Source organism: Gymnoscopelus microlampas (assembly GCF_963454915.1).
Source record: "Gymnoscopelus microlampas genome assembly, chromosome: 6".
Lineage (NCBI taxonomy): Eukaryota > Metazoa > Chordata > Actinopteri > Myctophiformes > Myctophidae > Gymnoscopelus > Gymnoscopelus microlampas.
Genome location: NC_139943.1, coordinates 58,843,871 through 58,869,734, shown reverse-complemented (window position 1 = coordinate 58,869,734; position 25,864 = coordinate 58,843,871). Strand labels below are relative to the sequence as shown.

The 25,864-nt window shown below is 43.2% G+C and overlaps 1 protein-coding gene across 2 annotated transcripts in view; it reads right to left on the bottom strand.

Moving 5' to 3' along the window:
• LOC311047696 (uncharacterized protein) overlaps positions 1–25,864 on the bottom strand; it is a 79,336-nt gene that overhangs the window by 15,522 nt on the left and 37,950 nt on the right. For both annotated transcript variants that reach the window (XM_084060496.1, XM_084060497.1), the window contains exons 28-35: positions 22,533–22,576; positions 22,168–22,422; positions 7,373–21,550; positions 6,950–7,179; positions 5,291–5,465; positions 4,176–4,426; positions 3,247–3,430; positions 905–1,127 (exon numbers count right to left, since the gene is read on the bottom strand). In XM_084060496.1, the coding sequence (XP_083916622.1) occupies positions 905–1,127; positions 3,247–3,430; positions 4,176–4,426; positions 5,291–5,465; positions 6,950–7,179; positions 7,373–21,550; positions 22,168–22,422; positions 22,533–22,576 (15,540 nt within the window). The remainder of the gene's footprint in view (positions 1–904; positions 1,128–3,246; positions 3,431–4,175; positions 4,427–5,290; positions 5,466–6,949; positions 7,180–7,372; positions 21,551–22,167; positions 22,423–22,532; positions 22,577–25,864) is intronic.

The following is a 25,864-nucleotide window of genomic DNA, read 5'->3' as shown; positions in this document are numbered from 1 at the left end:
CTTTGTTCTTACTTGTGACTGCGCGCTGCTTATCAGACCAATGGCAGTGGCCAGTCAGGCTGAAATAAAAGATGCTTGACCTGAAACCTGGACCCTGGACTTCTTCCTTTTTAAGCTGCCTTTTCTAGGAAACTGGTATTAAATGCCCGCTCTTGGGATCGAAAATACACAACACTTAAAGCACTGTATTAGGAAGTCATTCATACTCATGATGCTATAACCCTAAGTAAATGTATTGTCATCTGCTTAAAACAGTGTAACACACATTGTAGCGGGGGAACACTAGTAAAGAAAGATTGACGCCACCGCTTTTTTCCCTCCTTCTTTCTTTAGAAAAATGACTACATCCCACCAGTGGTGGAAAAAGTACTCAGATGTTTTACTCAAGTAAAAGTATCAATACTACAATCTAGAAGTACTCTGTTACAAGTAAATGTTCGGAATTAAAACATTATTTGAGTAAAGGTGCAAAAGTATAGCTATCCAAATGTACATAAAGTACCGAAAGGAAAAGTACTAAAATGTTTGAAAATAGCAGATCTACAAGCTCACAACGCGTCGCGAATCGCGATGCGACACGTTGTGAGCTTGTAGATCTGCTCTTTTCAAATAGCCTAGGGCCAAAGTGGTTAATGTATGTTTTATAATGTAATAATTTATATCTGCAAAGTAACTAGTAACTAAAGTTTTCGAATAATTGTAGTGGAGTAAAAGTACAATATTTGCCTCTGAAATGTAGTGGAGTAGAAGTAAAAGTATAGACAATTGGAAATACTCCAGTAAAGTAAAAGTACCTCAACATTCTACTTAAGTACAGTACTTGGAGTAAATGTACTTAGTTACTTCCCACCACTGCATCCCACATAAATAACGACATTTTTTTTTTCTTCTCCATTAGTCCTACCTGCCCTCTAGGATCGTGCATATGGGACAGACAGGCTGGGCGGTAGTGGGGGGTGAGGGGGGGGTGGTGAAGTGTGGGCTGGGGGTGGTGGTGGTGGGGGGCTGGCTTGTCGGGGTCACGCAGGGCGTGCCGGGGACCAGCCACTTGGCGGCAGTAGAGGAGCAGCTGCCCACGTGTCCGTTGGGCCCGCGGCAGTCGTTGGACTGCTGGTTGTCACAGGTACCTGGTGGGACAGGGCAGAGAGTAGAACATTTACAACCTCAGGGGGCTAGAACCAGTGGTGGAAAGTCACTAAGTACATTTACTCATGTACTGTACTTGAGTACAATTTTGAGGTACTTTATTGGAGTATTTCCAATTTCCAATAGACGGGTTTCCTGTTTGTAAACATGAGAGGATGCTGCGCGCGCAGTGGAGGGGTGAGCCTATAGAGGGCGCTATTACCCGCAGCAGCTCTGGTCAAATGTACATTCATAAAAGAAATGGTCTTAACCGGGTTTAATGAAAGTAGATTAAATTATGCAGTTTGTAATATCTTGTTTACTCAATTAAAAATGATTTGTCGGAAGTTGGATCTGTTTGTCCTTTATTTGTATATAGCAGCAGTATGCCTATTATGCCTATAATAGCAGCATTATGCCTATCTAACTCTCGAACACAACAACAGAGTGAAGGGCGCTTCCGGGTTCGTTCTACACCGGGCATGCGCAGATTGCGCATTCTACTCTGTGATGACGTTGCGCGGAAACCTATGTATACTTCTACTGCACTACATCTCAGAGGCAAATATTGTACTTTTTAATTATTAGAAAAATATTCTGAGATGTGGTGTAAAAGTAAAAATATATAAAATAGGAAATACTCCAGTAAAGTGAAAGTACCTGAACATTTTACTTAAGTACAGTATTTGAGTATGTTCTTCACCACTGTCTGGACATGACGTCCAAAGCACTCTGCCCGATTTTTAGCAGCCTCTGCTGGTCACTACCGTCATTGCAGGCCTATAGCTGAGTCCTGCATTACCCAGAATTCCATTCGTTTTCACCAGAAGGCGGTGAAAAAGTTATTTTAATTGATTTATACTATCTACGGATCGTTTTTCTTAGCCAGTGGAGCTTTAGTTACCGTGAGCTGTGCTTTCTTTTGCTGTTGTTTTTCCATCTTCAAATCTTATAATGTCTTAAAAACAGCGTGATATTCCTTTTTGTTACTAGCGCGGTAGTTCCTGGACAGACAGGAAACCGGTGTATTTTCGTTTCCGTTTCCGTCCGGATGACGTCATTTTCGCGCGAAAGACGTCCCTGTCCACTTTCAATAGAAATATGTTTATAAAAGGCTTTCGGGGGTGAGATTCATGGAGTGGGTGTTGTGAAACATTTGCCACTCACAAAAGATATACAATTTAACTTTAGATTTTTTTTCTAAGTTACCTAGTATTACTTTAACAAATGCAGGCACAGTGTAAATAGGAAGAGCTTAAATGATGAAGACAGACAATAGCATTATGCTATATAAAAAATAAACAAAACAGCGTGAATAGGAAGAGATTACATTTAGGTTAGAAGTTAGAAAAACGATGCCTCAAGGGGTGCAACAGCTGATCAAACTAACCGATTTAATCAATGATACAACAAAATGTAATAATCAAATGATTTTAAAGACAAAATATTTAGATATTGAAAATAGATATTTTCTTGTGAAAAAAAATACATTAAATAGGGTTTATGTGGTTAATCAGACTAATCAAATAAAAACAAATCGATGACGATGATGATGTTTTTCAGATGATTCGTTGATACGTTAAAAGAAATCAAGAAAAGAAAAGAAAAATCTATTAACCCATTAAGACTGGGAATGCATCTGTGTCATTTTAAGATTTATTTGGCTATTTTTTTTAATCGTGAACATTTGTGCAAATCTTTGAATATATATTCTACAAACAGTTTTTTGAAAAAACTTGTATGTTGCTATATCAGTGGTGCTCCTACTTTTTCATGTCAAGACCCCCAAAATGATATGAATTTGGCCGCGGAGCCCCATCTCAAAATATGTTGTTCCAGGGACCCCCCAGAAGCACAGATTGGAGTTAAAATGTTCGCTTTAAAACGTATATATATATTCAAAGATTTGCACACATTTTCACAGATTTTTCAAATATAGCAGATCTAGCATGGCACTAGGTGCTGCACTATGAGCTTGTATATCTGCTATGTTTGAAAGCCAAAGAAATCTAAAATGACACCGATTCTTTCCCCGGTCTTAAAGGGTAAATCAAAAAAGTAAATCGATAAAATCATTGCTAAGACAATAAATGGATAGTTAGTTGCCAGTCCTAAACTCACCGCACTGGCCCTCGGTCCTGCCACCGAACAGGGTGTAAGGCAGGTCGATGCTGAAGGAGTTGTTCCTGTAGACCACCAGGACCTTCAGCGCTGGGATCTCCAAGGTGACCGCCATGTCCGTGCTGCTCAGACTCAGGGCAGAGTTGCTGTATGCCGGGTAGATGCGTTTACCGTCAATGTACACCTAGAAAGGAACCAATAGGTAAACAATGATACATTAGAGTTGGGGTCCCTACATTACTTTTTGTTTTGTTTTTTTGGGGAGGTGGGGTCTCCAGATGACAGTAAAGTGACAATTTAAGGAATTGTAATACCTAAAGAAAAAGAAGGAGAAAAAAAAATTAAATGAAAAAATATCTGTCAAAAGTAACCAACAAACTACGCTATAAAAACTGGTCAAACATTGGCAAAATTGTCGAATAATATAAGAAAATAATATGAGAAAATAGCTGATCTACAATATCATTACTTTACTGGAGTATTTCCAATTTTCAATACTTTTACTTCTATTCCACTACATCTCAGAGGCAAATATTGTACTTTTACTCCACTTATTTGAAGACTTTAGTTACTAGCAACTTTGCAGATATAAATTATTATATAATAAAACATAAATGAACCACTTTAGCCCTATTTTATACATAGGCTATTCGACAATAGCAGATCTACAAGCTCACAACGCGTCGCATCGCAATGCGTTGTGAGCTTGTAGATCTGCTATTTTCAAACATTTTAGCACTTTTACTTTTGGTACTTTAAGTACATTTTGATACCAATACTTTTGTACTTTTACTCAACTACATTTTTAATTCCGGACATTTACTTGTAACAGAGTACTTCTACATTGCAGTATTGATACTTTTACTTAAGTAAAACATTTGAGTACTTTTCCCACCACTGTCTACTTTCCAACTCAAACGATCGCTCACCGCGAAGCTGGTCTTGCCAGAGCTCTGGATCTGAGTGAGGACGATAGAGTAGGACGAGTAGTGAATGACCAGAGCCTGCGGATAGAAGTCACTGCCTGGCGGGCCGCTGAAGTAGTGGTTGTTCAGGACAATGCTCAGGTTGTATTTAGGAATGAGCTCTTTCACCAGGTAGTAAGAACACTCGTCCGCGAAGGTGTAAGTGGTCCCATCGAACGTCACAAAGTGGGAGCCACTCCAGCTACTGCACACACCTGTAGAAAGATCAGAATCCATTGAATTAACACTGTGTACCAAGAGCTTGTACTGTAGATCTGCTATTTTGGAGGGAAATTGTGAACATTTGTGTTTTAAAGCAAACATTTTTTTTGCTTCTGGGGGTCCCTGGAACAGCATATTTTGAGATGGGGGCCCGCGGCCAAATACATATAATTTTAGGGGGTCCTTGACATGGAAAAGTTGGAGCACCATTGATCTAGCAACCTTTTTAGATACGTATTTGGCCGCGGACCCCATCTCAAAATGTTTTGTTCCAGGGACCCCCCCAGAAGCAAAGATTTGAGTTACAAATGCTCACTTTAAAAATGTATATGTATTCAAAGATTTGCACTCATTTTTCAAAAACAGCAGATCTACAAGCAAATAGCGCGGCTATGAGCTTGTATATCTGCTGTTTTTGATTAGCCCAAAGAAATTAAAAACATGATATGACACAGTCATATTATACCAGGTTGCTTATTTCTCTCACTAAACATGGCAACATTTTTAGATCCCATATGGTTGCTTATTTCTCTCACTAAACATGGCAACGTTTTTAGATCCCATGTTCTGAGAGGACATTGAGCAACAGCGCCAGTGCGCCACTTACCATAGAGTTACATACAGTGGCCGAACACAGTATTGTGGGTCGTCTTTAGATCCCATATTCTGAGAGGACATTGAGCCCTCATTAGCTAAAGGACCAGCCAATGAGGAAAAGGTCACGCAAAAGTCAGGACTAGCAAAGAAAGTCAGGACTATCGAGAGTAGATGTAGACCAGGTTTTGCAACCTGGTAAATATGACACAGATGCGTTCCCGGTCGTAACGCATCAGCATCAATTGTGATCGATAGCTTACATTCACACTGGTATTGGAAGCAGCATCCACTGGCGTCATAAACCTTGAGCGGCGGGCGGCTGTTGGCGCAGACGGGGGGCTCGGCCGTGGGGCACGCGTGAGCCGTGGTGGTGATATGACCGTCCACACAGGTGGCTGTGGTGCAGTTGTCATTAACCTTCCAAGACTCTCCGTTCTACAGCAGCATTGATGAAACAGTTACTGACACAGGGTACACAAGGAAGTTCTCAGTGGTGGAAACTAACAAAGCACATGTACTCAACTCAATACTTAAGTACAATGTTGAGGTATTTGTACTTTATTCGAGTATTTTCCAATTTCCAATACTTATACTCAGGGCCGGACTGGGACCAAAATTCAGCCCTGGCATTTTGGTCTTTTTTTTGGGGGGGGGGGGGGGGGGGGGGGGGGGGGGGGCAGTGGCCCACTGGCCCAGCGGCCCACCGGGCATTTGCCCGGTACGCCAAATGGCCAGTCCGCCCCTGCTTATACTTCTACTCCTATTTTACATCACAGAGGCAAATATTGTACTTTTACTCCACTGCAATTATTTGAAAACTTACTAGTTACTAGTTACTTAGTAGATTTTGATTATTAAAAAACATACATTACCCGCTTCAGCCCTATATACATTTCGTCCATTTGAAAAATCTGCAAGCTCACAACGCGCTGTAAAGCAACGCGCTGTGAGCTTGTAGATCTCCTATTTTCAAAAGATGTTTATACATTTAAAAACTTAAAATGGAACATTCTGCATAATGAGTACTTTTACTTTTGGTACATTAAGTACATTTTGATGCCAATACTTTTGTACTTTTAAGCAAGTACATTTTGAATTCCGGACTTTTACTTGTTACAGAGTATTTTTATATAGCAGTATGAACCCCTTCAAATCAGGGGTCTTCAACATTTTTCAGAAGAAAGAAAGAAAGCAGAAAAAACACACAGGCATAACACACAGGCATTTGGCAGCTCTGCTACAGTAGTTCTGAGGACCCCCTGGGGGTCCTGGACCCTGTGTTGAAGACCCAATGATGTAATGGACTTATTATTAGCTTGGGGTGACTGTAGCTGTTGTCTCTGAAATTTGATGACTACAGTCTCGTAAATAGGCTCTATGCACAGCAGCCATATTGGAAAGAAATTGGACCTCTTCTTACTTCCTTCACAGGTGTTACCAATGATACTAATGAAGGCTCTGTTCCATTCTGACCAGTTGTCAGGGTGCTGACATTGTGCATGTTGGCTCACTAGAAACACTCCATTTTGGTTCCCAAATGGCCCATTATGGTGGGTGTGTAAGTTATGGGGGTCCTTGAAAATAAGACAACCACTATGCCACACTAAATGGAACAGAGCCTTAATTAGTATCATTGGTAACACCTGTGAAGGAAGTAAGGAAGGGGCCCAATTCATTCCCAATATGGCTGCTGTGCATAGAGCCTATTATGACCACTTAGAGCTACACTAAAATATTTTGTTATGCTTAGTATAGATATTAACTGGTGGTAAAAGTCGTTTTAAGGAGTTAAAATAGGTTTAAAATAAAACCAGTACCAGTAAATAATGAAGGGAAGCAGAGGAAAACAGGCTACTTTGCAAAACCTCAATATGCTTACAGCTTGAGAGATAAAGTATTGCGTTGCACAAGCATTGTACCTTTCTGGGAGGGTTGACATTGGTGCAGTCTCCAGAAAGGGTAGTGGGGACAGATGTGGTGGGGACAGATGTGGTGGTCAATTCTCTTTCTGGCGTGGTCATTGAGGTGGTGGTGGGAGGGGCAGGGGTTGTGGGACATGCGTGACCCTCTTTCTTGATTGCACAAGAGGCTTCACAGTAAGCTGTGTAACAATACCCCTCTGCATCACTCGCATTATACACCAAGTCCCCTGTTGAGAAAGATGCAAATATCAAGACACAAATGACAACAATACAAGTATGTCAGAGATGTTGGAAGATTTTTAGCCGAAGCAAAATGTATTATAAATACATTATATAATGATGTTATAATTAATTATATAATAATTGTTTCACTAACATGAATAGACAGTCAATTGATTATAAACTAAATTAATCACAAACCTGGGTGAAAGGTTTTTCCGTTGTAAATGCAGACACAAGGAGTGGTTGAGGGGACTGGAGTGCTGGTAATGGTAGTTTGTGATGTTGTCGTGTTTAGAATCTGTGGAGCAGCTGTGGGGGTTGGTGTGGTAACAACTGGGCCTGTAATCGGTCCCTCTGCGGTTGTCTGTTTCAATGTGGTGGTTTCAATACTGGTTGATCCAGTTGTTGTCATGATTGTTGGTGCTGTACCAGGAAGGGTCTTGGTAAGTGGACGAACAGAAGACCAGGCAATGGGAGTTGTTGTAGGCAAAACTGTGGTAGAAGCTGTTGTAGGTCCAGTGGTTGATACTTTCGGTGGCTTTGTTGTTGTCGCTTCCTTTGTCGTTGTTTCAACAGATTTGGTTGTTGATTCCTTTGTTGTTGATGTTGTTGTTGTTGGTACAATTGTAGTAGTGATTACGACAATGGGCTTGGAAGTAATTGTTGTTTCTGGGCTAGTTGTGGTCTCAGGAACAGAGGTGGTGGTTTCACGAATAACTGTGGTAGAAGCTGTTGTTGGACCAGTTGTTTCCACTTTCGGTGGTTTTGTTGTTGATACAGTCTGAGATGTTATGGCTTCCTTTGTGGTTGTTTCAACAGGTTTGGTTGTTGTTTCCTTTGTTGTTGTTGTTGTTGTTGGTACACTGGTTGTCGTAGTTACAACGGTAGGCTTGGAAGTGACAACAGTTGTTTCCGGGTTAGGTGTGGTCGGTACGGAGGTTGTTGTTACGAGAATAACTGTGGTAGAAACTGTTGTTGGACCAGTTGTTTCTACTTTTGGTGGCTTTGTTGTTGATACAGTCTGAGATGTTGTTGCTTCCTTTGTGGTTGTTTCAACAGGTTTTGTTGTTGTTCCCTTTGTTGTTGTTGGTACAATTGAGGTTGTGGTTTCAACAGTGGGCTTGGAAGTAACTGTTGTTTCTGGGCTAGTTGTGGTCTCCGGAACAGAGGTGGTGGTTTCAAGAATAACTGTGGTAGAAGCTGTTGTAGGACCAGTTGTTTCTACTTTAGGTGCCTTTGTTGTTGATACAGTCTGAGATGTTGTTGCTTCCTTTGTGGTTGTTTCAACAGGTTTGGTTGTTGTTTCCTTTGTTGTTGTTGTTGTTGTTGTTGTTGTTGTTGTTGTTGTTGTTGGTGGTGGTACACTGGTTGTCGTAGTTACAACGGTGGGCTTGGAAGTGACAACAGTCGTTTCCGGGATAGATGTAGTCGGTAAGGAGGTTGTTGTTACCAGAATAACTGTGGTAGAAGCTGTTGTTGGACCAGTTGTTTCTACTTTTGGTGGCTTTGTTGTTGATACAGTCTGAGTTGTTGTTGCTTCCTTTGTGGTTGTTTCAACAGGTTTTGTTGTTGTTTCCTTTGTTGTTATTGGTACAACTGAGGTTGTGGTTTCAACAGTGGGCTTGGAAGTAACTGTTGTTTTTGGGCTAGTTGTGGTCTCCGGAACAGAGGTGGTGGTTTCAAGAATAACTGTGGTAGAAGCTGTTGTAGGACCAGTTGTTTCTACTTTAGGTGCCTTTGTTGTTGATACAGTCTGAGATGTTGTTGCTTCCTTTGTGGTTGTTTCAACAGGTTTGGTTGTTGTTTCCTTTGTTGTTGTTGTTACACTGGTTGTCGTAGTTACAACGGTGGGCTTGGAAGTGACAACAGTCGTTTCCGGGATAGGTGTAGTCGGTAAGGAGGTTGTTGTTACCAGAATAACTGTGGTAGAAGCTGTTGTTGGACCAGTTGTTTCTACTTTTGGTGGCTTTGTTGTTGATACAGTCTGAGTTGTTGTTGCTTCCTTTGTGGTTGTTTCAACAGGTTTTGTTGTTGTTTCCTTTGTTGTTGTTGGTACAACTGAGGTTGTGGTTTCAACAGTGGGCTTGGAAGTAACTGTTGTTTCTGGGCTAGTTGTGGTCTCCGGAACAGAAGTGGTGGTTTCAAGAATAACTGTGGTAGAAGCTGTTGTAGGACCAGTTGTTTCTACTTTAGGTGCCTTTGTTGTTGATACAGTCTGAGATGTTGTTGCTTCCTTTGTGGTTGTTTCAACAGGTTTGGTTGTTGTTTCCTTTGTTGTTGTTGTTGTTGTTGTTGGTACACTGGTTGTCGTAGTTACAACGGTGGGCTTGGAAGTGACAACAGTCGTTTCCGGGATAGGTGTAGTCGGTTTGGAGGTTGTTGTTACCAGAATAACTGTGGTAGAAGCTGTTGTTGGACCAGTTGTTTCTACTTTTGGTGGCTTTGTTGTTGATACAGTCTGAGTTGTTGTTGCTTCCTTTGTGGTTGTTTCAACAGGTTTTGTTGTTGTTTCCTTTGTTGTTGTTGGTACAACTGAGGTCGTGGTTTCAACAGTGGGCTTGGAAGTAACTGTTGTTTCTGGGCTAGTTGTGGTCTCCGGAACAGAGGTGGTGGTTTCAAGAATAACTGTGGTAGAAGCTGTTGTAGGACCAGTTGTTTCTACTTTAGGTGCCTTTGTTGTTGATACAGTCTGAGATGTTGTTGCTTCCTTTGTGGTTGTTTCAACAGGTTTGGTTGTTGTTTCCTTTGTTGTTGTTGTTGTTGGTACACTGGTTGTCGTAGTTACAACGGTGGGCTTGGAAGTGAAAACAGTTGTTTCTGGGATAGTTGTGGTCGGTACGGAGGTTGTTGTTACGAGAATAACTGTGGTAGAAGCTGTTGTTGGACCAGTTGTTTCTACTTTTGGTGGCTTTGTTGTTGATACAGTCTGAGTTGTTGTTGCTTCCTTTGTGGTTGTTTCAACAGGTTTTGTTGTTGTTTCCTTTGTTGTTGTTGGTACAACAGAGGTGGTGGTTTCAAGAATAACTGTGGTAGAAGCTGTTGTAGGACCAGTTGTTTCTACTTTAGGTGCCTTTGTTGTTGATACAGTCTGAGATGTTGTTGCTTCCTTTGTGGTTGTTTCAACAGGTTTGGTTGTTGTTTCCTTTGTTGTTGTTGGTACACTGGTTGTCGTAGTTACAACGGTGGGCTTGGAAGTGACAACAGTCGTTTCCGGGATAGGTGTAGTCGGTTTGGAGGTTGTTGTTACCAGAATAACTGTGGTAGAAGCTGTTGTTGTACCAGTTGTTTCTACTTTTGGTGGCTTTGTTGTTGATACAGTCTGAGTTGTTGTTGCTTCCTTTGTGGTTGTTTCAACAGGTTTTGTTGTTGTTTCCTTTGTTGTTGTTGGTACAACTGAGGTCGTGGTTTCAACAGTGGGCTTGGAAGTAACTGTTGTTTCTGGGCTAGTTGTGGTCTCCGGAACAGAGGTGGTGGTTTCAAGAATAACTGTGGTAGAAGCTGTTATAGGACCAGTTGTTTCTACTTTAGGTGCCTTTGTTGTTGATACAGTCTGAGATGTTGTTGCTTCCTTTGTGGTTGTTTCAACAGGTTTGGTTGTTGTTTCCTTTGTTGTTGTTGTTGTTGGTACACTGGTTGTCGTAGTTACAACGGTGGGCTTGGAAGTGAAAACAGTTGTTTCTGGGATAGTTGTGGTCGGTACGGAGGTTGTTGTTACGAGAATAACTGTGGTAGAAGCTGTTGTTGGACCAGTTGTTTCTACTTTTGGTGGCTTTGTTGTTGATACAGTCTGAGTTGTTGTTGCTTCCTTTGTGGTTGTTTCAACAGGTTTTGTTGTTGTTTCCTTTGTTGTTGTTGGTACAACTGAGGTCGTGGTTTCAACAGTGGGCTTGGAAGTAACTGCTGTTTCTGGGCTAGTTGTGGTCTCCGGAACAGAGGTGGTGGTTTCAAGAATAACTGTGGTAGAAGCTGTTGTAGGACCAGTTGTTTCTACTTTAGGTGCCTTTGTTGTTGATACAGTCTGAGATGTTGTTGCTTCCTTTGTGGTTGTTTCAACAGGTTTGGTTGTTGTTTCCTTTGTTGTTGTTGGTACACTGGTTGTCGTAGTTACAACGGTGGGCTTGGAAGTAGTGACAACAGTCGTTTCCGGGATAGGTGTAGTCGGTTTGGAGGTTGTTGTTACCAGAATAACTGTGGTAGAAGCTGTTGTTGTACCAGTTGTTTCTACTTTTGGTGGCTTTGTTGTTGATACAGTCTGAGTTGTTGTTGCTTCCTTTGTGGTTGTTTCAACAGGTTTTGTTGTTGTTTCCTTTGTTGTTGTTGGTACAACTGAGGTCGTGGTTTCAACAGTGGGCTTGGAAGTAACTGTTGTTTCTGGGCTAGTTGTGGTCTCCGGAACAGAGGTGGTGGTTTCAAGAATAACTGTGGTAGAAGCTGTTGTAGGACCAGTTGTTTCTACTTTAGGTGCCTTTGTTGTTGATACAGTCTGAGATGTTGTTGCTTCCTTTGTGGTTGTTTCAACAGGTTTGGTTGTTGTTTCCTTTGTTGTTGTTGTTGTTGGTGGTACACTGGTTGTCGTAGTTACAACGGTGGGCTTGGAAGTGACAACAGTCGTTTCCGGGATAGGTGTAGTCGGTAAAGAGGTTGTTGTTACCAGAATAACTGTGGTAGAAGCTGTTGTTGGACCAGTTGTTTCTACTTTTGGTGGCTTTGTTGTTGATACAGTCTGAGTTGTTGTTGCTTCCTTTGTGGTTGTTTCAATAGGTTTTGTTGTTGTTTCCTTTGTTGTTGTTGGTACAACTGAGGTCGTGGTTTCAACAGTGGGCTTGGAAGTAACTGCTGTTTCTGGGCTAGTTGTGGTCTCCGGAACAGAGGTGGTGGTTTCAAGAATAACTGTGGTAGAAGCTGTTGTAGGACCAGTTGTTTCTACTTTAGGAGCCTTTGTTGTTGATACAGTCTGAGATGTTGTTGCTTCCTTTGTGGTTGTTTCAACAGGTTTGGTTGTTGTTTCCTTTGTTGTTGTTGGTACACTGGTTGTCGTAGTTACAACGGTGGGCTTGGAAGTGACAACAGTCGTTTCCGGGATAGGTGTAGTCGGTTTGGAGGTTGTTGTTACCAGAATAACTGTGGTAGAAGCTGTTGTTGGACCAGTTGTTTCTACTTTAGGTGCCTTTGTTGTTGATACAGTCTGAGATGTTGTTGCTTCCTTCGTGGTTGTTTCAACAGGTTTGGTTGTTGTTTCCTTTGTTGTTGTTGTTGTTGTTGGTACACTGGTTGTCGTAGTTACAACGGTGGGCCTGGAAGTGACAACAGTCGTTTCCGGGATAGGTGTAGTCGGTTTGGAGGTTGTTGTTACCAGAATAACTGTGGTAGAAGCTGTTGTTGTACCAGTTGTTTCTACTTTTGGTGGCTTTGTTGTTGATACAGTCTGAGTTGTTGTTGCTTCCTTTGTGGTTGTTTCAACAGGTTTTGTTGTTGTTTCCTTTGTTGTTGTTGTTGGTGGTACAACTGAGGTCGTGGTTTCAACAGTGGGCTTGGAAGTAACTGTTGTTTCTGGGCTAGTTGTGGTCTCCGGAACAGAGGTGGTGGTTTCAAGAATAACTGTGGTAGAAGCTGTTGTAGGACCAGTTGTTTCTACTTTAGGTGCCTTTGTTGTTGATACAGTCTGAGATGTTGTTGCTTCCTTTGTGGTTGTTTCAACAGGTTTGGTTGTTGTTTCCTTTGTTGTTGTTGTTGTTGGTGGTACACTGGTTGTCGTAGTTACAACGGTGGGCTTGGAAGTGACAACAGTCGTTTCCGGGATAGGTGTAGTCGGTAAAGAGGTTGTTGTTACCAGAATAACTGTGGTAGAAGCTGTTGTTGGACCAGTTGTTTCTACTTTTGGTGGCTTTGTTGTTGATACAGTCTGAGTTGTTGTTGCTTCCTTTGTGGTTGTTTCAACAGGTTTTGTTGTTGTTTCCTTTGTTGTTGTTGGTACAACTGAGGTCGTGGTTTCAACAGTGGGCTTGGAAGTAACTGCTGTTTCTGGGCTAGTTGTGGTCTCCGGAACAGAGGTGGTGGTTTCAAGAATAACTGTGGTAGAAGCTGTTGTAGGACCAGTTGTTTCTACTTTAGGTGCCTTTGTTGTTGATACAGTCTGAGATGTTGTTGCTTCCTTTGTGGTTGTTTCAACAGGTTTGGTTGTTGTTTCCTTTGTTGTTGTTGGTACACTGGTTGTCGTAGTTACAACGGTGGGCTTGGAAGTGACAACAGTCGTTTCCGGGATAGGTGTAGTCGGTTTGGAGGTTGTTGTTACCAGAATAACTGTGGTAGAAGCTGTTGTTGGACCAGTTGTTTCTACTTTTGGTGGCTTTGTTGTTGATACAGTCTGAGTTGTTATTGCTTCCTTTGTGGTTGTTTCAACAGGTTTTGTTGTTGTTTCCTTTGTTGTTGTTGGTACAACTGAGGTCGTGGTTTCAACAGTGGGCTTGGAAGTAACTGTTGTTTCTGGGCTAGTTGTGGTCTCCGGAACAGAGGTGGTGGTTTCAAGAATAACTGTGGTAGAAGCTGTTGTAGGACCAGTTGTTTCTACTTTAGGTGCCTTTGTTGTTGATACAGTCTGAGATGTTGTTGCTTCCTTTGTGGTTGTTTCAACAGGTTTGGTTGTTGTTTCCTTTGTTGTTGTTGTTGTTGTTGGTACACTGGTTGTCGTAGTTACAACGGTGGGCTTGGAAGTGACAACAGTCGTTTCCGGGATAGATGTAGTCGGTAAGGAGGTTGTTGTTACCAGAATAACTGTGGTAGAAGCTGTTGTTGGACCAGTTGTTTCTACTTTTGGTGGCTTTGTTGTTGATACAGTCTGAGTTGTTGTTGCTTCCTTTGTGGTTGTTTCAACAGGTTTTGTTGTTGTTTCCTTTGTTGTTGTTGGTACAACTGAGGTCGTGGTTTCAACAGTGGGCTTGGAAGTAACTGTTGTTTCTGGGCTAGTTGTGGTCTCCGGAACAGAGGTGGTGGTTTCAAGAATAACTGTGGTAGAAGTTGTTGTAGGACCAGTTGTTTCTACTTTAGGTGCCTTTGTTGTTGATACAGTCTGAGATGTTGTTGCTTCCTTTGTGGTTGTTTCAACAGGTTTGGTTGTTGTTTCCTTTGTTGTTGTTGGTACACTGGTTGTCGTAGTTACAACGGTGGGCTTGGAAGTGACAACAGTCGTTTCCGGGATAGGTGTAGTCGGTAAGGAGGTTGTTGTCACCAGAATAACTGTGGTAGAAGCTGTTGTTGGACCAGTTGTTTCTACTTTTGGTGGCTTTGTTGTTGATACAGTCCGAGTTGTTGTTTCTTCCTTTGTGGTTGTTTCAACAGGTTTTGTTGTTGTTTCCTTTGTTGTTGTTGGTACAACTGAGGTCGTGGTTTCAACAGTGGGCTTGGAAGTAACTGTTGTTTCTGGGCTAGTTGTGGTCTCCGGAACAGAGGTGGTGGTTTCAAGAATAACTGTTGTAGAAGCTGTTGTAGGACCAGTTGTTTCTACTTTAGGTGCCTTTGTTGTTGATACAGTCTGAGATGTTGTTGCTTCCTTCGTGGTTGTTTCAACAGGTTTGGTTGTTGTTTCCTTTGTTGTTGTTGTTGTTGGTGGTACACTGGTTGTCGTAGTTACAACGGTGGGCTTGGAAGTGAAAACAGTTGTTTCTGGGATAGTTGTGGTCGGTACGGAGGTTGTTGTTACGAGAATAACTGTGGTAGAAGCTGTTGTTGGACCAGTTGTTTCTACTTTTGGTGGCTTTGTTGTTGATACAGTCTGAGTTGTTGTTGCTTCCTTTGTGGTTGTTTCAACAGGTTTTGTTGTTGTTTCCTTTGTTGTTGTTGGTACAACTGAGGTCGTGGTTTCAACAGTGGGCTTGGAAGTAACTGCTGTTTCTGGGCTAGTTGTGGTCTCCGGAACAGAGGTGGTGGTTTCAAGAATAACTGTGGTAGAAGCTGTTGTAGGACCAGTTGTTTCTACTTTAGGTGCCTTTGTTGTTAATACAGTCTGAGATGTTGTTGCTTCCTTTGTGGTTGTTTCAACAGGTTTGGTTGTTGTTTCCTTTGTTGTTGTTGGTACACTGGTTGTCGTAGTTACAACGGTGGGCTTGGAAGTGACAACAGTCGTTTCCGGGATAGGTGTAGTCGGTAAGGAGGTTGTTGTTACCAGAATAACTGTGGTAGAAGCTGTTGTTGGACCAGTTGTTTCTACTTTTGGTGGCTTTGTTGTTGATACAGTCTGAGTTGTTGTTGCTTCCTTTGTGGTTGTTTCAACAGGTTTTGTTGTTGTTTCCTTTGTTGTTGTTGGTACAACTGAGGTTGTGGTTTCAACAGTGGGCTTGGAAGTAACTGTTGTTTCTGGGCTAGTTGTGGTCTCCGGAACAGAGGTGGTTGTTTCAAGAATAACTGTGGTAGAAGCTGTTGAAGGACCAGTTGTTTCTACTTTAGGTGCCTTTGTTGTTGATACAGTCTGAGATGTTGTTGCTTCCTTTGTGGTTGTTTCAACAGGTTTGGTTGTTGTTTCCTTTGTTGTTGTTGTTGTTGGTACACTGGTTGTCGTAGTTACAACGGTGGGCTTGGAAGTGACAACAGTCGTTTCCGGGATAGGTGTAGTCGGTAAGGAGGTTGTTGTTACCAGAATAACTGTGGTAGAAGCTGTTGTTGGACCAGTTGTTTCTACTTTTGGTGCCTTTGTTGTTGATACAGTCTGAGATGTTGTTGCTTCCTTTGTGGTTGTTTCAACAGGTTTGGTTGTTGTTTCCTTTGTTGTTGTTGTTGTTGGTACACTGGTTGTCGTAGTTACAACGGTGGGCTTGGAAGTGACAACAGTCGTTTCCGGGATAGGTGTAGTCGGTAAGGAGGTTGTTGTTACCAGAATAACTGTGGTAGAAGCTGTTGTTGGACCAGTTGTTTCTACTTTTGGTGGCTTTGTTGTTGATACAGTCTGAGTTGTTGTTGCTTCCTTTGTGGTTGTTTCAACAGGTTTTGTTGTTGTTTCCTTTGCTGTTGTTGGTACAACTGAGGTCGTGGTTCCAACAGTGGGCTTGGAAGTAACTGCTGTTTCTGGGCTAGTTGTGGTCTCCGGAAAAGAGGTGGTGGTTTCAAGAATAACTGTGGTAGAAGCTGTTGTAGGACCAGTTGTTTCTACTTTAGGTGCCTTTGTTGTTGATACAGTCTGAGATGTTGTTGCTTCCTTTGTGGTTGTTTCAACAGGTTTGGTTGTTGTTTCCTTTGTTGTTGTTGTTGTTGGTACACTGGTTGTCTTAGTTACAATGGTGGGCTTGGCAGTGACAACAGTCGTTTCCGGGATAGGTGTAGTCGGTAAAGAGGTTGTTGTTACCAGAATAACTGTGGTAGAAGCTGTTGTTGGACCAGTTGTTTCTACTTTTGGTGGCTTTGTTGTTGATACAGTCTGAGTTGTTGTTGCTTCCTTTGTGGTTGTTTCAACAGGTTTTGTTGTTGTTTCCTTTGTTGTTGTTGGTACAACTGAGGTCGTGGTTCCAACAGTGGGCTTGGAAGTAACTGCTGTTTCTGGGCTAGTTGTGGTCTCCGGAACAGAGGTGGTGGTTTCAAGAATAACTGTGGTAGAAGCTGTTGTAGGACCAGTTGTTTCTACTGTAGGTGCCTTTGTTGTTGATACAGTCTGAGATGTTGTTGCTTCCTTTGTGGTTGTTTCAACAGGTTTTGTTGTTGTTTCCTTTGTTGTTGTTGTTGGTACACTGGTTGTCGTAGTTACAACGGTGGGCTTGGAAGTGACAACAGTCGTTTCCGGGATAGGTGTAGTCGGTAAGGAGGTTGTTGTTACCAGAATAACTGTGGTAGAAGCTGTTGTTGGACCAGTTGTTTCTACTTTTGGTGGCTTTGTTGTTGATACAGTCTGAGTTGTTGTTGCTTCCTTTGTGGTTGTTTCAACAGGTTTTGTTGTTGTTTCCTTTGTTGTTGTTGGTACAACTGAGGTCGTGGTTTCAACAGTGGGCTTGGAAGTAACTGCTGTTTCTGGGCTAGTTGTGGTCTCCGGAACAGAGGTGGTGGTTTCAAGAATAACTGTGGTAGAAGCTGTTGTAGGACCAGTTGTTTCTACTTTAGGTGCCTTTGTTGTTGATACAGTCTGAGATGTTGTTGCTTCCTTTGTGGTTGTTTCAACAGGTTTGGTTGTTGTTTCTTTTGTTGTTGTTGTTGTTGGTTCACTGGTTGTCGTAGTTACAACGGTGGGCTTAGAAGTGACAACAGTTGTCTCTGGGATAGGTGTGGTGGGTAGGGAGGTTGTTGTTACCAGAATAACTGTGGTAGAAGCTGTTGTTGGACCAGTTGTTTCTACTTTTGGTGGCTTTGTTGTTGATGCAGTCTGAGTTGTTGTTGTTTCCTTTGTGGTTGTTTCAACAGGTTTTGTTGTTGTTTCCTTTGTTGTTGTTGGTACAATTGAGGTCGTGGTTTCAACAGTGGGCTTGGAAGTAACTGTTGTTTCTGGGCTAGTTGTGGTCTCCGGAACAGAGGTGGTGGTTTCAAGAATAACTGTGGTAGAAGCTGTTGTAGGACCAGTTGTTTCTACTTTAGGTGCCTTTGTTGTTGATACAGTCTGAGATGTTGTTGCTTCCTTTGTGGTTGTTTCAACAGGTTTGGTTGTTGTTTCCTTTGTTGTTGTTATTGTTGTTGTTGTTTTTGTGCTTGGTATGCTAGTTGTCGTGATTACAACAATTGGTTTTGAAGAAACAATAGTAGTTGTTACTGGCCTAGTTGCTGTAACTACAGGTACGGATGTTGTTGTTTCACGAATAACTGTGGTAGATGCTGTTGTTGTCTCTACTCTTGGTGGCTTTGTTGTTGATACAGTCTGAGATGTTGTTGCTTCCTTTGTGGTTGTTTCAACAGGTTTGGTTGTTGTTTCCTTTGTTGTTTTTGTTGTTGGTACACTGGTTGTCGTAGTTACAACGGTGGGCTTGGAAGTGACAACAGTTGTTTCCGGGATAGGTGTGGTCGGTACGGAGGTTGTTGTTACCAGAATAACTGTGGTAGAAGCTGTTGTTGGACCAGTTGTTTCTACTTTCGGTGGCTTTGTTGTTGATACAGTCTGAGATGTTGTTGCTTCCTTTGTGGTTGTTTCAACAGGTTTGGTTGTTGTTTCCTTTGTCGTTGTTGTTGTTGGTACACTGGTTGTCGTAGTTACAACGGTGGGCTTGGAAGTGACAGCAGTTGTTTCCGGGATAGGTGTGGTCGGTACGGAGGTTGTTGTTACCAGAATAACTGTGGTAGAAGCTGTTGTTGGACCAGTTGTTTCTACTTTTGGTGGCTTTGTTGTTGATAAGGTCTGAGTTGTTGTTGCTTCCTTTGTGGTTGTTTCAACAGGTTTTGTTGTTGTTTCCTTTGTTGTTGTTGGTACAACTGAGGTCGTGGTTTCAACAGTGGACTTGGAAGTAACTGTTGTTTCTGGGCTAGTTGTGGTCTCCGGAACAGAGGTGGTGGTTTCAAGAATAACTGTGGTAGAAGCTGTTGTAGGACTAGTTGTTTCTACTTTAGGTGCCTTTGTTGTTGATACAGTCTGAGTTGTTGTTGCTTCCTTTGTGGTTGTTTCAACAGGTTTGGTTGTTGTTTCCTTTGTTATTGTTGTTGTTAGTACACTGGTTGTCGTAGTTACAACGGTGGGCTTAGAAGTGACAACAGTTGTCTCTGGGATAGGTGTGGTCGGTAGGGAGGTTGTTGTTACCAGAATAACCGTGGTAGAAGCTGTTGTTGGACCAGTTGTTTCTACTTTCGGTGGCTTTGTTGTTGATACAGTCTGAGATGTTGTTGCTTCCTTTGTGGTTGTTTCAATAGGTTTTGTTGTTGTTTCCTTTGTTGTTGTTGTTGTTGTTGTAGTTACACTGGTTGTGGTAGTTACAACGGTGGGCTTGGCAGTGACAACAGTTGTTTCCGGGATAGGCGTGGTCGGTACGGAGGTTGTTGTTACCAGAATAACTGTGGTAGAAGCTGTTGTTGGACCAGTTGTTTCTACTTTTGGTGGCTTTGTTGTTGATACAGACTGAGTTGTTGTTGCTTCCTTTGTGGTTGTTTCGACAGGTTTTGTTGTCGTTTCCTTTGTTGTTGTTGGTACAATTGAGGTTGTGGTTTCAACAGTGGGCTTGGAAGTAACTGTTGTTTCTGGGCTAGTTGTGGTCTCCGGAACAGAGGTGGTGGTTTCAAGAATAACCGTGGTAGAAGCTGTTGTAGGACCAGTTGTTTCTACTTTAGGTGCCTTTGTTGTTGGTACAGTCTGAGATGTTGTTGCTTCCTTTGTGGTTGTTTCAACAGGTTTGGTTGTTGTTTCCTTTGTTGTTGTCGTTGTTGTTGTTGGTACACTGGTTGTCGTAGTTACAACGGTGGGCTTGGAAGTGAAAACAGTTGTTTCTGCGACAGGTGTGGTCGGTACGGAGGTTGTTGTTACCAGAATAACTGTGGTAGAAGCTGTAGTTGGACCAGTTGTTTCTACTTTTGGTGACTTTGTTGTTGATACAGTCCGAGTCGTTCTTGCTTCCTTTGTGGTTGTTTCAACAGGGTTGGTTGTTGTTTCCTTTGTTGTTGTTGTTGTTATTGGTACAATTGAGGTTGTGGTTTCAACAGTGGGCTTGGAAGTAACTGTTGTTTCTGGGCTAGTTGTGGTCTCCGGAACAGAGGTGGTGGTTTCAAAAATAACTGTGGTAGAAGCTGTTGTAGGACCAGTTGTTTCTACTTTCGGTGCCTTTGTTGTTGATAGAGTCTGAGATGTTGTTGCTTCCTTTGTGGTTGTTTCAACAGGTTTGGTTGTTGTTTCCTTTGTTGTTGTTGTTGTTGGTGGTACGCTAGTTGTCGTGATTACAACAATTGGTTTTGAAGAAACAACAGTTGTTTCTGGGCTAGTTGCTGTAACTACAGGTACGGAAGTTGTTGTTTCACGAATAACTGTGGTAGGTGCTGTTGTTGTCTCTACTTTTGGTGGTTTTGTTGTTGATACAGTCTGAGATGTTGTTGCTTCCTTTGTGGTTGTTTCAACAGGTTTGGTTGTTGTTTCCTTTGATGTCGTTGTTGTTGGTACAGTGGTTGTCGTGGTTAGAACGGTAGGCTTGGAAGTGACAACAGTTGTTTCCGGGATAGGTGTGGTCGGTATGGAGGTGGTTGTTACCAGAATAACTGTGGTAGAAGCTGTTGTTGGACCAGTTGTTTCTACTTTTGGTTGCTTTGTTGTTGATACAGTCTGAGTTGTTGTTTGTTCCTTTGTGGTTGTTTCAACACGTTTTGTTGTTGTTGTTTCCTTTGTTGTTGTTGTTATTGGCACAATTGAGGTTGTGGTTTCAACAGTGGGCTTGGAAGTAACTGTTGTTTCTGGGCCAGTTGTGGTCATGATTGTTGGTGCTGTACCAGGAAGGGTCTTGGTAAGTGGACGGACAGAAGACCAGGCAATGGGAGTTGTTGTAGGCAAAACTGTGGTAGAAGCTGTTGTAGGTCCAGTGGTTGATACTTTCGGTGGCTTTGTTGTTGTTGCTTCCTTTGTCGTTGTTTCAACAGATTTGGTTGTTGTTTCCTTTGTTGTTGATGTTGTTGTTGTTGGTGGTACAATTGTAGTAGTGATTACGACAATGGGCTTGGAAGTAATTGTTGTTTCTGGGCTAGTTGTGGTCTCAGGAACAGAGGTGGTGGTTCCACGAATAACTGTGGTAGAAGCTGTTGTTGGACCAGTTGTTTCTACTTTCGGTGGCTTTGTTGTTGATACAGTCTGAGATGTTGTTGCTTCCTTTGTGGTTGTTTCAACAGGTTTGGTTGTTGTTTCCTTCGTTGTTGTTGTTGGTACACTGGTTGTCGTGGTTACAACGGTGGGCTTGGAAGTGACAACAGTTGTTTCTGGGATAGGTGTGGTCGGTAGGGAGGTTGTTGTTACCCGAATAACTGTGGTAGAAGCTGTTGTTGGACCAGTTGTTTCGACTTTTGGTGGCTTTGTTGTTGATACAGTCTGAGTTGTTGTTTCTTCCTTTGTGGTTGTTTCAACAAGTTTTGTTGTTGTTTCCTTTGTTGTTGTTGTTGTTGGTACGCTAGTTGACGTGATTACAACAATTGGTTTTGAAGAAACAACAGTTGTTTCTTGGCTGGTTGCTGTAACTACAGGTACGGAAGATGTTGTTTCAAGAATAACTGTGGTAGAAGCTGTAGTTGGACCAGTTGTTTCTACTTTTGGTGGCTTTGTTGTTGTTGCTTCCTTTGTGGTTGTTTCAACAGGTTTGGTTGTTGTTTCTTTTGTTGTTGTTGTTGTTGGTACACTGGTTGTCGTAGTGGAAGTAACTGTTGTTTCTGGGCTAGTTGTGGTCGGTACAGAGGTTGTTGTTACAACAGGTTTTGCAGTTGTCACATTCACCATAAGGGTTGTTGTGGTAATCTGTGATTCTGTGTTTGGAAAAAATAAAACATACAAAACGTTAAAACTTAGTAGGACTATGATCAAGTACAAGCCAACCAAATCTGAAGCAGTTTTATCGTAGAGATTGACTGCTCACTTGTCCTAAAGGATGACATATTTTAAATGATGGTCTTGGACCCATATTCAGGTGTTGTGAGTAAATATCCCTTTATTTCCGTTTCCTACATTTTGTTTTTAATTATTATGATTATTTAAAAAAAAAAACTTTTAATATTTACTGAAAATAGCAGATCTACATAGCAGATCTACACGCTCACAACACGTCGCAATGTGACACGTTGTGAGCTCGCATATCTGCTAATGTATCACTTTATTTTCTGTTTCCCACATTTTGTTTTAAACTATTATGATTATTTAAAAAAAAAAAAAAATGTTTGCGAGGCGTTGTGAGCTTGTAGATCTATTATTTGTGGCTAAAGTTCTCCTCAGAAAAGGGATGCTAGGGTTCAAGTGGTCAATGTAAAACAAGAAATCCTATCACACAAAGATTTGGCGCCCACCCTGTAGTAACTCTGAGGACCCCCTACGGGTCCCGGACCCCCTGTCGAAGACCCCTGTTCTAACACATCAAATTGCATCTCACCAGGTGTGGTGAAAGTGAAGATGGTGGTCGGCCGTGTTGTGGTGAAAACGGCTGTGGTCGTGGTGGCCTCGATGGTTGTGGTGAACGGGGTGGTGGTGACGGGCACGGCTGTGGTTGTTAAGCATGGATAGATGCTCCTGTGGAGGGTGCCGTTGGCCCCGCACACCGCTGTAATGCAGCTGTTGTCTCCGTCCGTGGTGTTGTAGATGGTCGCACCGTGATGGTAGGTTTTGCCGTTATAAGAGCATGTGCAGCCTACACAGGAAATGTACGGAAAGAAGAAGTTGTTAACTCTGTAATAAACAAAAAAATCTTCATGTTATTTGAATGTGGCGCAATATCAATAGGTATGTTTGTTTTCTTACTGTTCACATCGTAGATGCAGCTGATCCCAGTCGTGGTACATGAGCTTTGAAATCAGAAGAAAGTTGTGGTTAGAATTTGTCTTTGAAACGTTTTGTTTCTGTCTTTAAATGTTATGATTTGAGCTGTTGGGCATTGGGCACCACTTTTTCCAAATAGTTTAAGATTCTCAAACTTTTTCATGTGAAGGACCCCCAATATGTATTTGGCCATGGACGCCCATCTCAAATATTTTGTTTCAGGGACCCCCAGAAGCAAAGATTTCAGTTACAAATGTAAAAAAAATATATATATATATATATATATATTCAAAGTTTGCACTATTTTTTTAAAATTTTGCAGATCTACAAGCTCATGAGCTATGAGCTTGTACTTGATCTGCTCTTTTTTCCCCTTGCCTACACAAAACCTCTTTGCCGAAAATAGCCGATCTACAAGCTCACAACGAGCTTGTAGATCGGGTATTTTCGACTAATGTTCCCCTCAGAAAAGGGTTCAAGTGGATAATGTAAACAAAAAAAGGTTCCTATCACACAAACATTTGGTGGCCCCCCTGTAGTAACTCTGAGGACCCCCTAGGGGTCCCAGACCCCCTGTTGAAGACCCCTGTGTTAGGCTATCTGTGGTAGAAAAACCTCCACCCGGCTGGGTGGGGGGAGGGGATCCCTTTGTCCCTGGAACAACAACAACAACGCAGAAGCGACGCAAACGCAAACGGCGACCCGGCCGTCGCGGAAGGAGAGCAGGCGTCCTCGTTAAAACAACAAAACGTGGATATAAACCTGCACTGCCTTCAATCCTGCTAGCGAACGTTAGATCTCTGTGTGAATCTAGAACAGTGACCACGATGGACGACTTACTGGCGCGCGTTAAGTATAACACCGAGACGAGGAATACGTGCTGTGTTGTGCTAACGGAGACATGGCTAACGGAGCTAGCATCTGATTCTTCCATCACTCCTCCTGGCTTCACCGCGTACAGGAAAGACAGAGACGCTGTACTGAGCGGTAAGCAACGTGGAGGGGGAGTTTGTGCCCTTATCAACAACAACTGGTGCAAAGATGTTAAAATCCTAGATAGCCACTGTTCACCAGACCTAGAACATTTAATCATAGGCTGTCGTCCTTTCTACCTACCACGTGACTTCAGCATTGTGATTGTAGCCGTTGTTTACATTCATCCTGGAGCTAACAAGGACACAGCCATGAGGGAATTACACCAGGCTATCAGTGCACAAGAAAATCGTCACCCGGACTGCGCAGCCATCTGCCTAGGCGACTTTAACAGGACAGACCTAAAAAAGGTATTTCCCAAATTCCACCAGCACGTCACCTGCAGTACCCGTGGTGACAATATTCTTGACCACTGCTACACGCCCTTCAAGGATGGATACAAAGCCCTCCGCCGCCCACCGCTAGGAAGCTCTGACCACCACGCCATCCAGCTGCTACCTGCCTACAAACAGAGGCTAAAAAGGGAGCCGGTCGTTGAGAAGGAAATCCGAATCTGGTCCGAGGACACAGACGCTATGCTACAATCCTGTTTCTACCAGACTGACTGGGGGATGTTTAAGAACGCCGCTGGGAATAACATCAACGAACTCTCAGACTCAGTCACTGGCTTTATCAGTAAGTGCATAGACGACATAGTCCCAAAAAAGACAGTTCGGATCTATCCCAATCAGAAACCATGGATGAACAGCGAAGTACGTGTACACATGCACGCACGGGATGCTGGTTTCAAATCTGGCGACGTGGAAACGCGTAACACGACGCGCGCGGCCCTAAACAGCGCCATCAGGAAAGCGAAAAAGGCCTACACTGAAAAGATGCAAGACCAACTCAGCAATGGCAACATCAGGAGCACGTGGCAGGCGGTACACACCTTGACAGACTGCAAAACAAGAACCAGAAGCGAGGTGAACCCGCCTGCCTCCCTCCCCAACGAACTGAACACTTTCTATGGCCGGTTTGAGATCAGCTCCAACCGCGGCAGCCAAGCGGGGGCATCAGCAACACCAGCAGAGGAGAACCCTCTAATCATCTCGGAGAGAGAAGTGCGTACAGCCTTTGCACGGGTCAACATCCACAAGGCAGCCGGACCTGATGGAATCCCAGGCCGGGTCCTTAAGGCATGTGCAGACCAGCTGGCGGGTGTCTTCGCTGACATCTTTAACCTCTCCCTCTCCCAGGCTGTGGTCCCTGCAGGGTTCAAAATGTCAACCATTGTGCCCATTCCCAAAAAGGCCAGAGTGACATGCCTGAATGACTGGAGACCTGTCGCTCTCACCCCGATCGTCAGCAAGTGCTTCGAGAAACTGGTGAGGGAATACATCAGCTCCACGCTACCTGCCTCGCTGGATGGCAGTGTGGCAGTATGCATACCGCAAAAACAGATCCACCGACGACGATATTGCCATGGCTCTCCACACCGTCCTCTCGCACATGGACAACAAGCTGCTGAAGGACAAATATGTACGTATGCTGTTCGTGGACTACAGCTCAGCATTCAACACCATTGTCCCAGCAATACTTGACAAAAAGCTCAGAGACCTAGGGCTACACCCAAGCATGTGCGACTGGACTTCCTGTCCAACCGACATCAGGTGGTGATAATGGGCAGCATCACATCTGACCCCCTGACCCTCAACACCGGAGCACCCCAGGGATGCGTGCTGAGCCCTCTCCTCTACTCCCTGTACACGTATGACTGCATAGCCACACATGTCTCCAACACCATCATAAAGTACGCGGACGACACGACAGTGATAGGCCGAATCGTAAACAACGACGAGTCTGACTACAGAGACGAGATCAACTCACTGGCGCTCTGGTGCCGGGAGAACAACCTCGCTCTCAACGTCGACAAGACCAAAGAACTGATCGTGGACTTCAGGAGGCCGCGGAGAGACCATGCGCCCATCCTCATCGACGGTGCTGCAGTGGAAAGGGTCAGCGAGTTCAAGTTCCTCGGAGTACACATCGAGGAGGACCTTAAGTGGGAGACGCACACCACACACGTGAAGAAAAAGGCTCAGCAGAGACTGTACTGGCTCCGCCGCCTGAATAAGCTTGGAGTAGGACAGCGCATCCTCAAGCTGTACTACAACAGTTCGGTTGAAGGCGTCCTAACAGGCTGCATCACGGCCTGGTACGGGAACTGCACTGCCCGAGAGAAGATCAACCTACAGCGAGTAGTGCGATCGGCAGAGCGGATAATGGGAAGCGACCTCCCAGCGCTTCAGGATCTGTACAAGAAGCGGTGCGTGGTCAAAGCCAAGCGCATCATCAAGGACAAGTACCACCCTAGTCACAGACTGTTCAGAACCCTACAA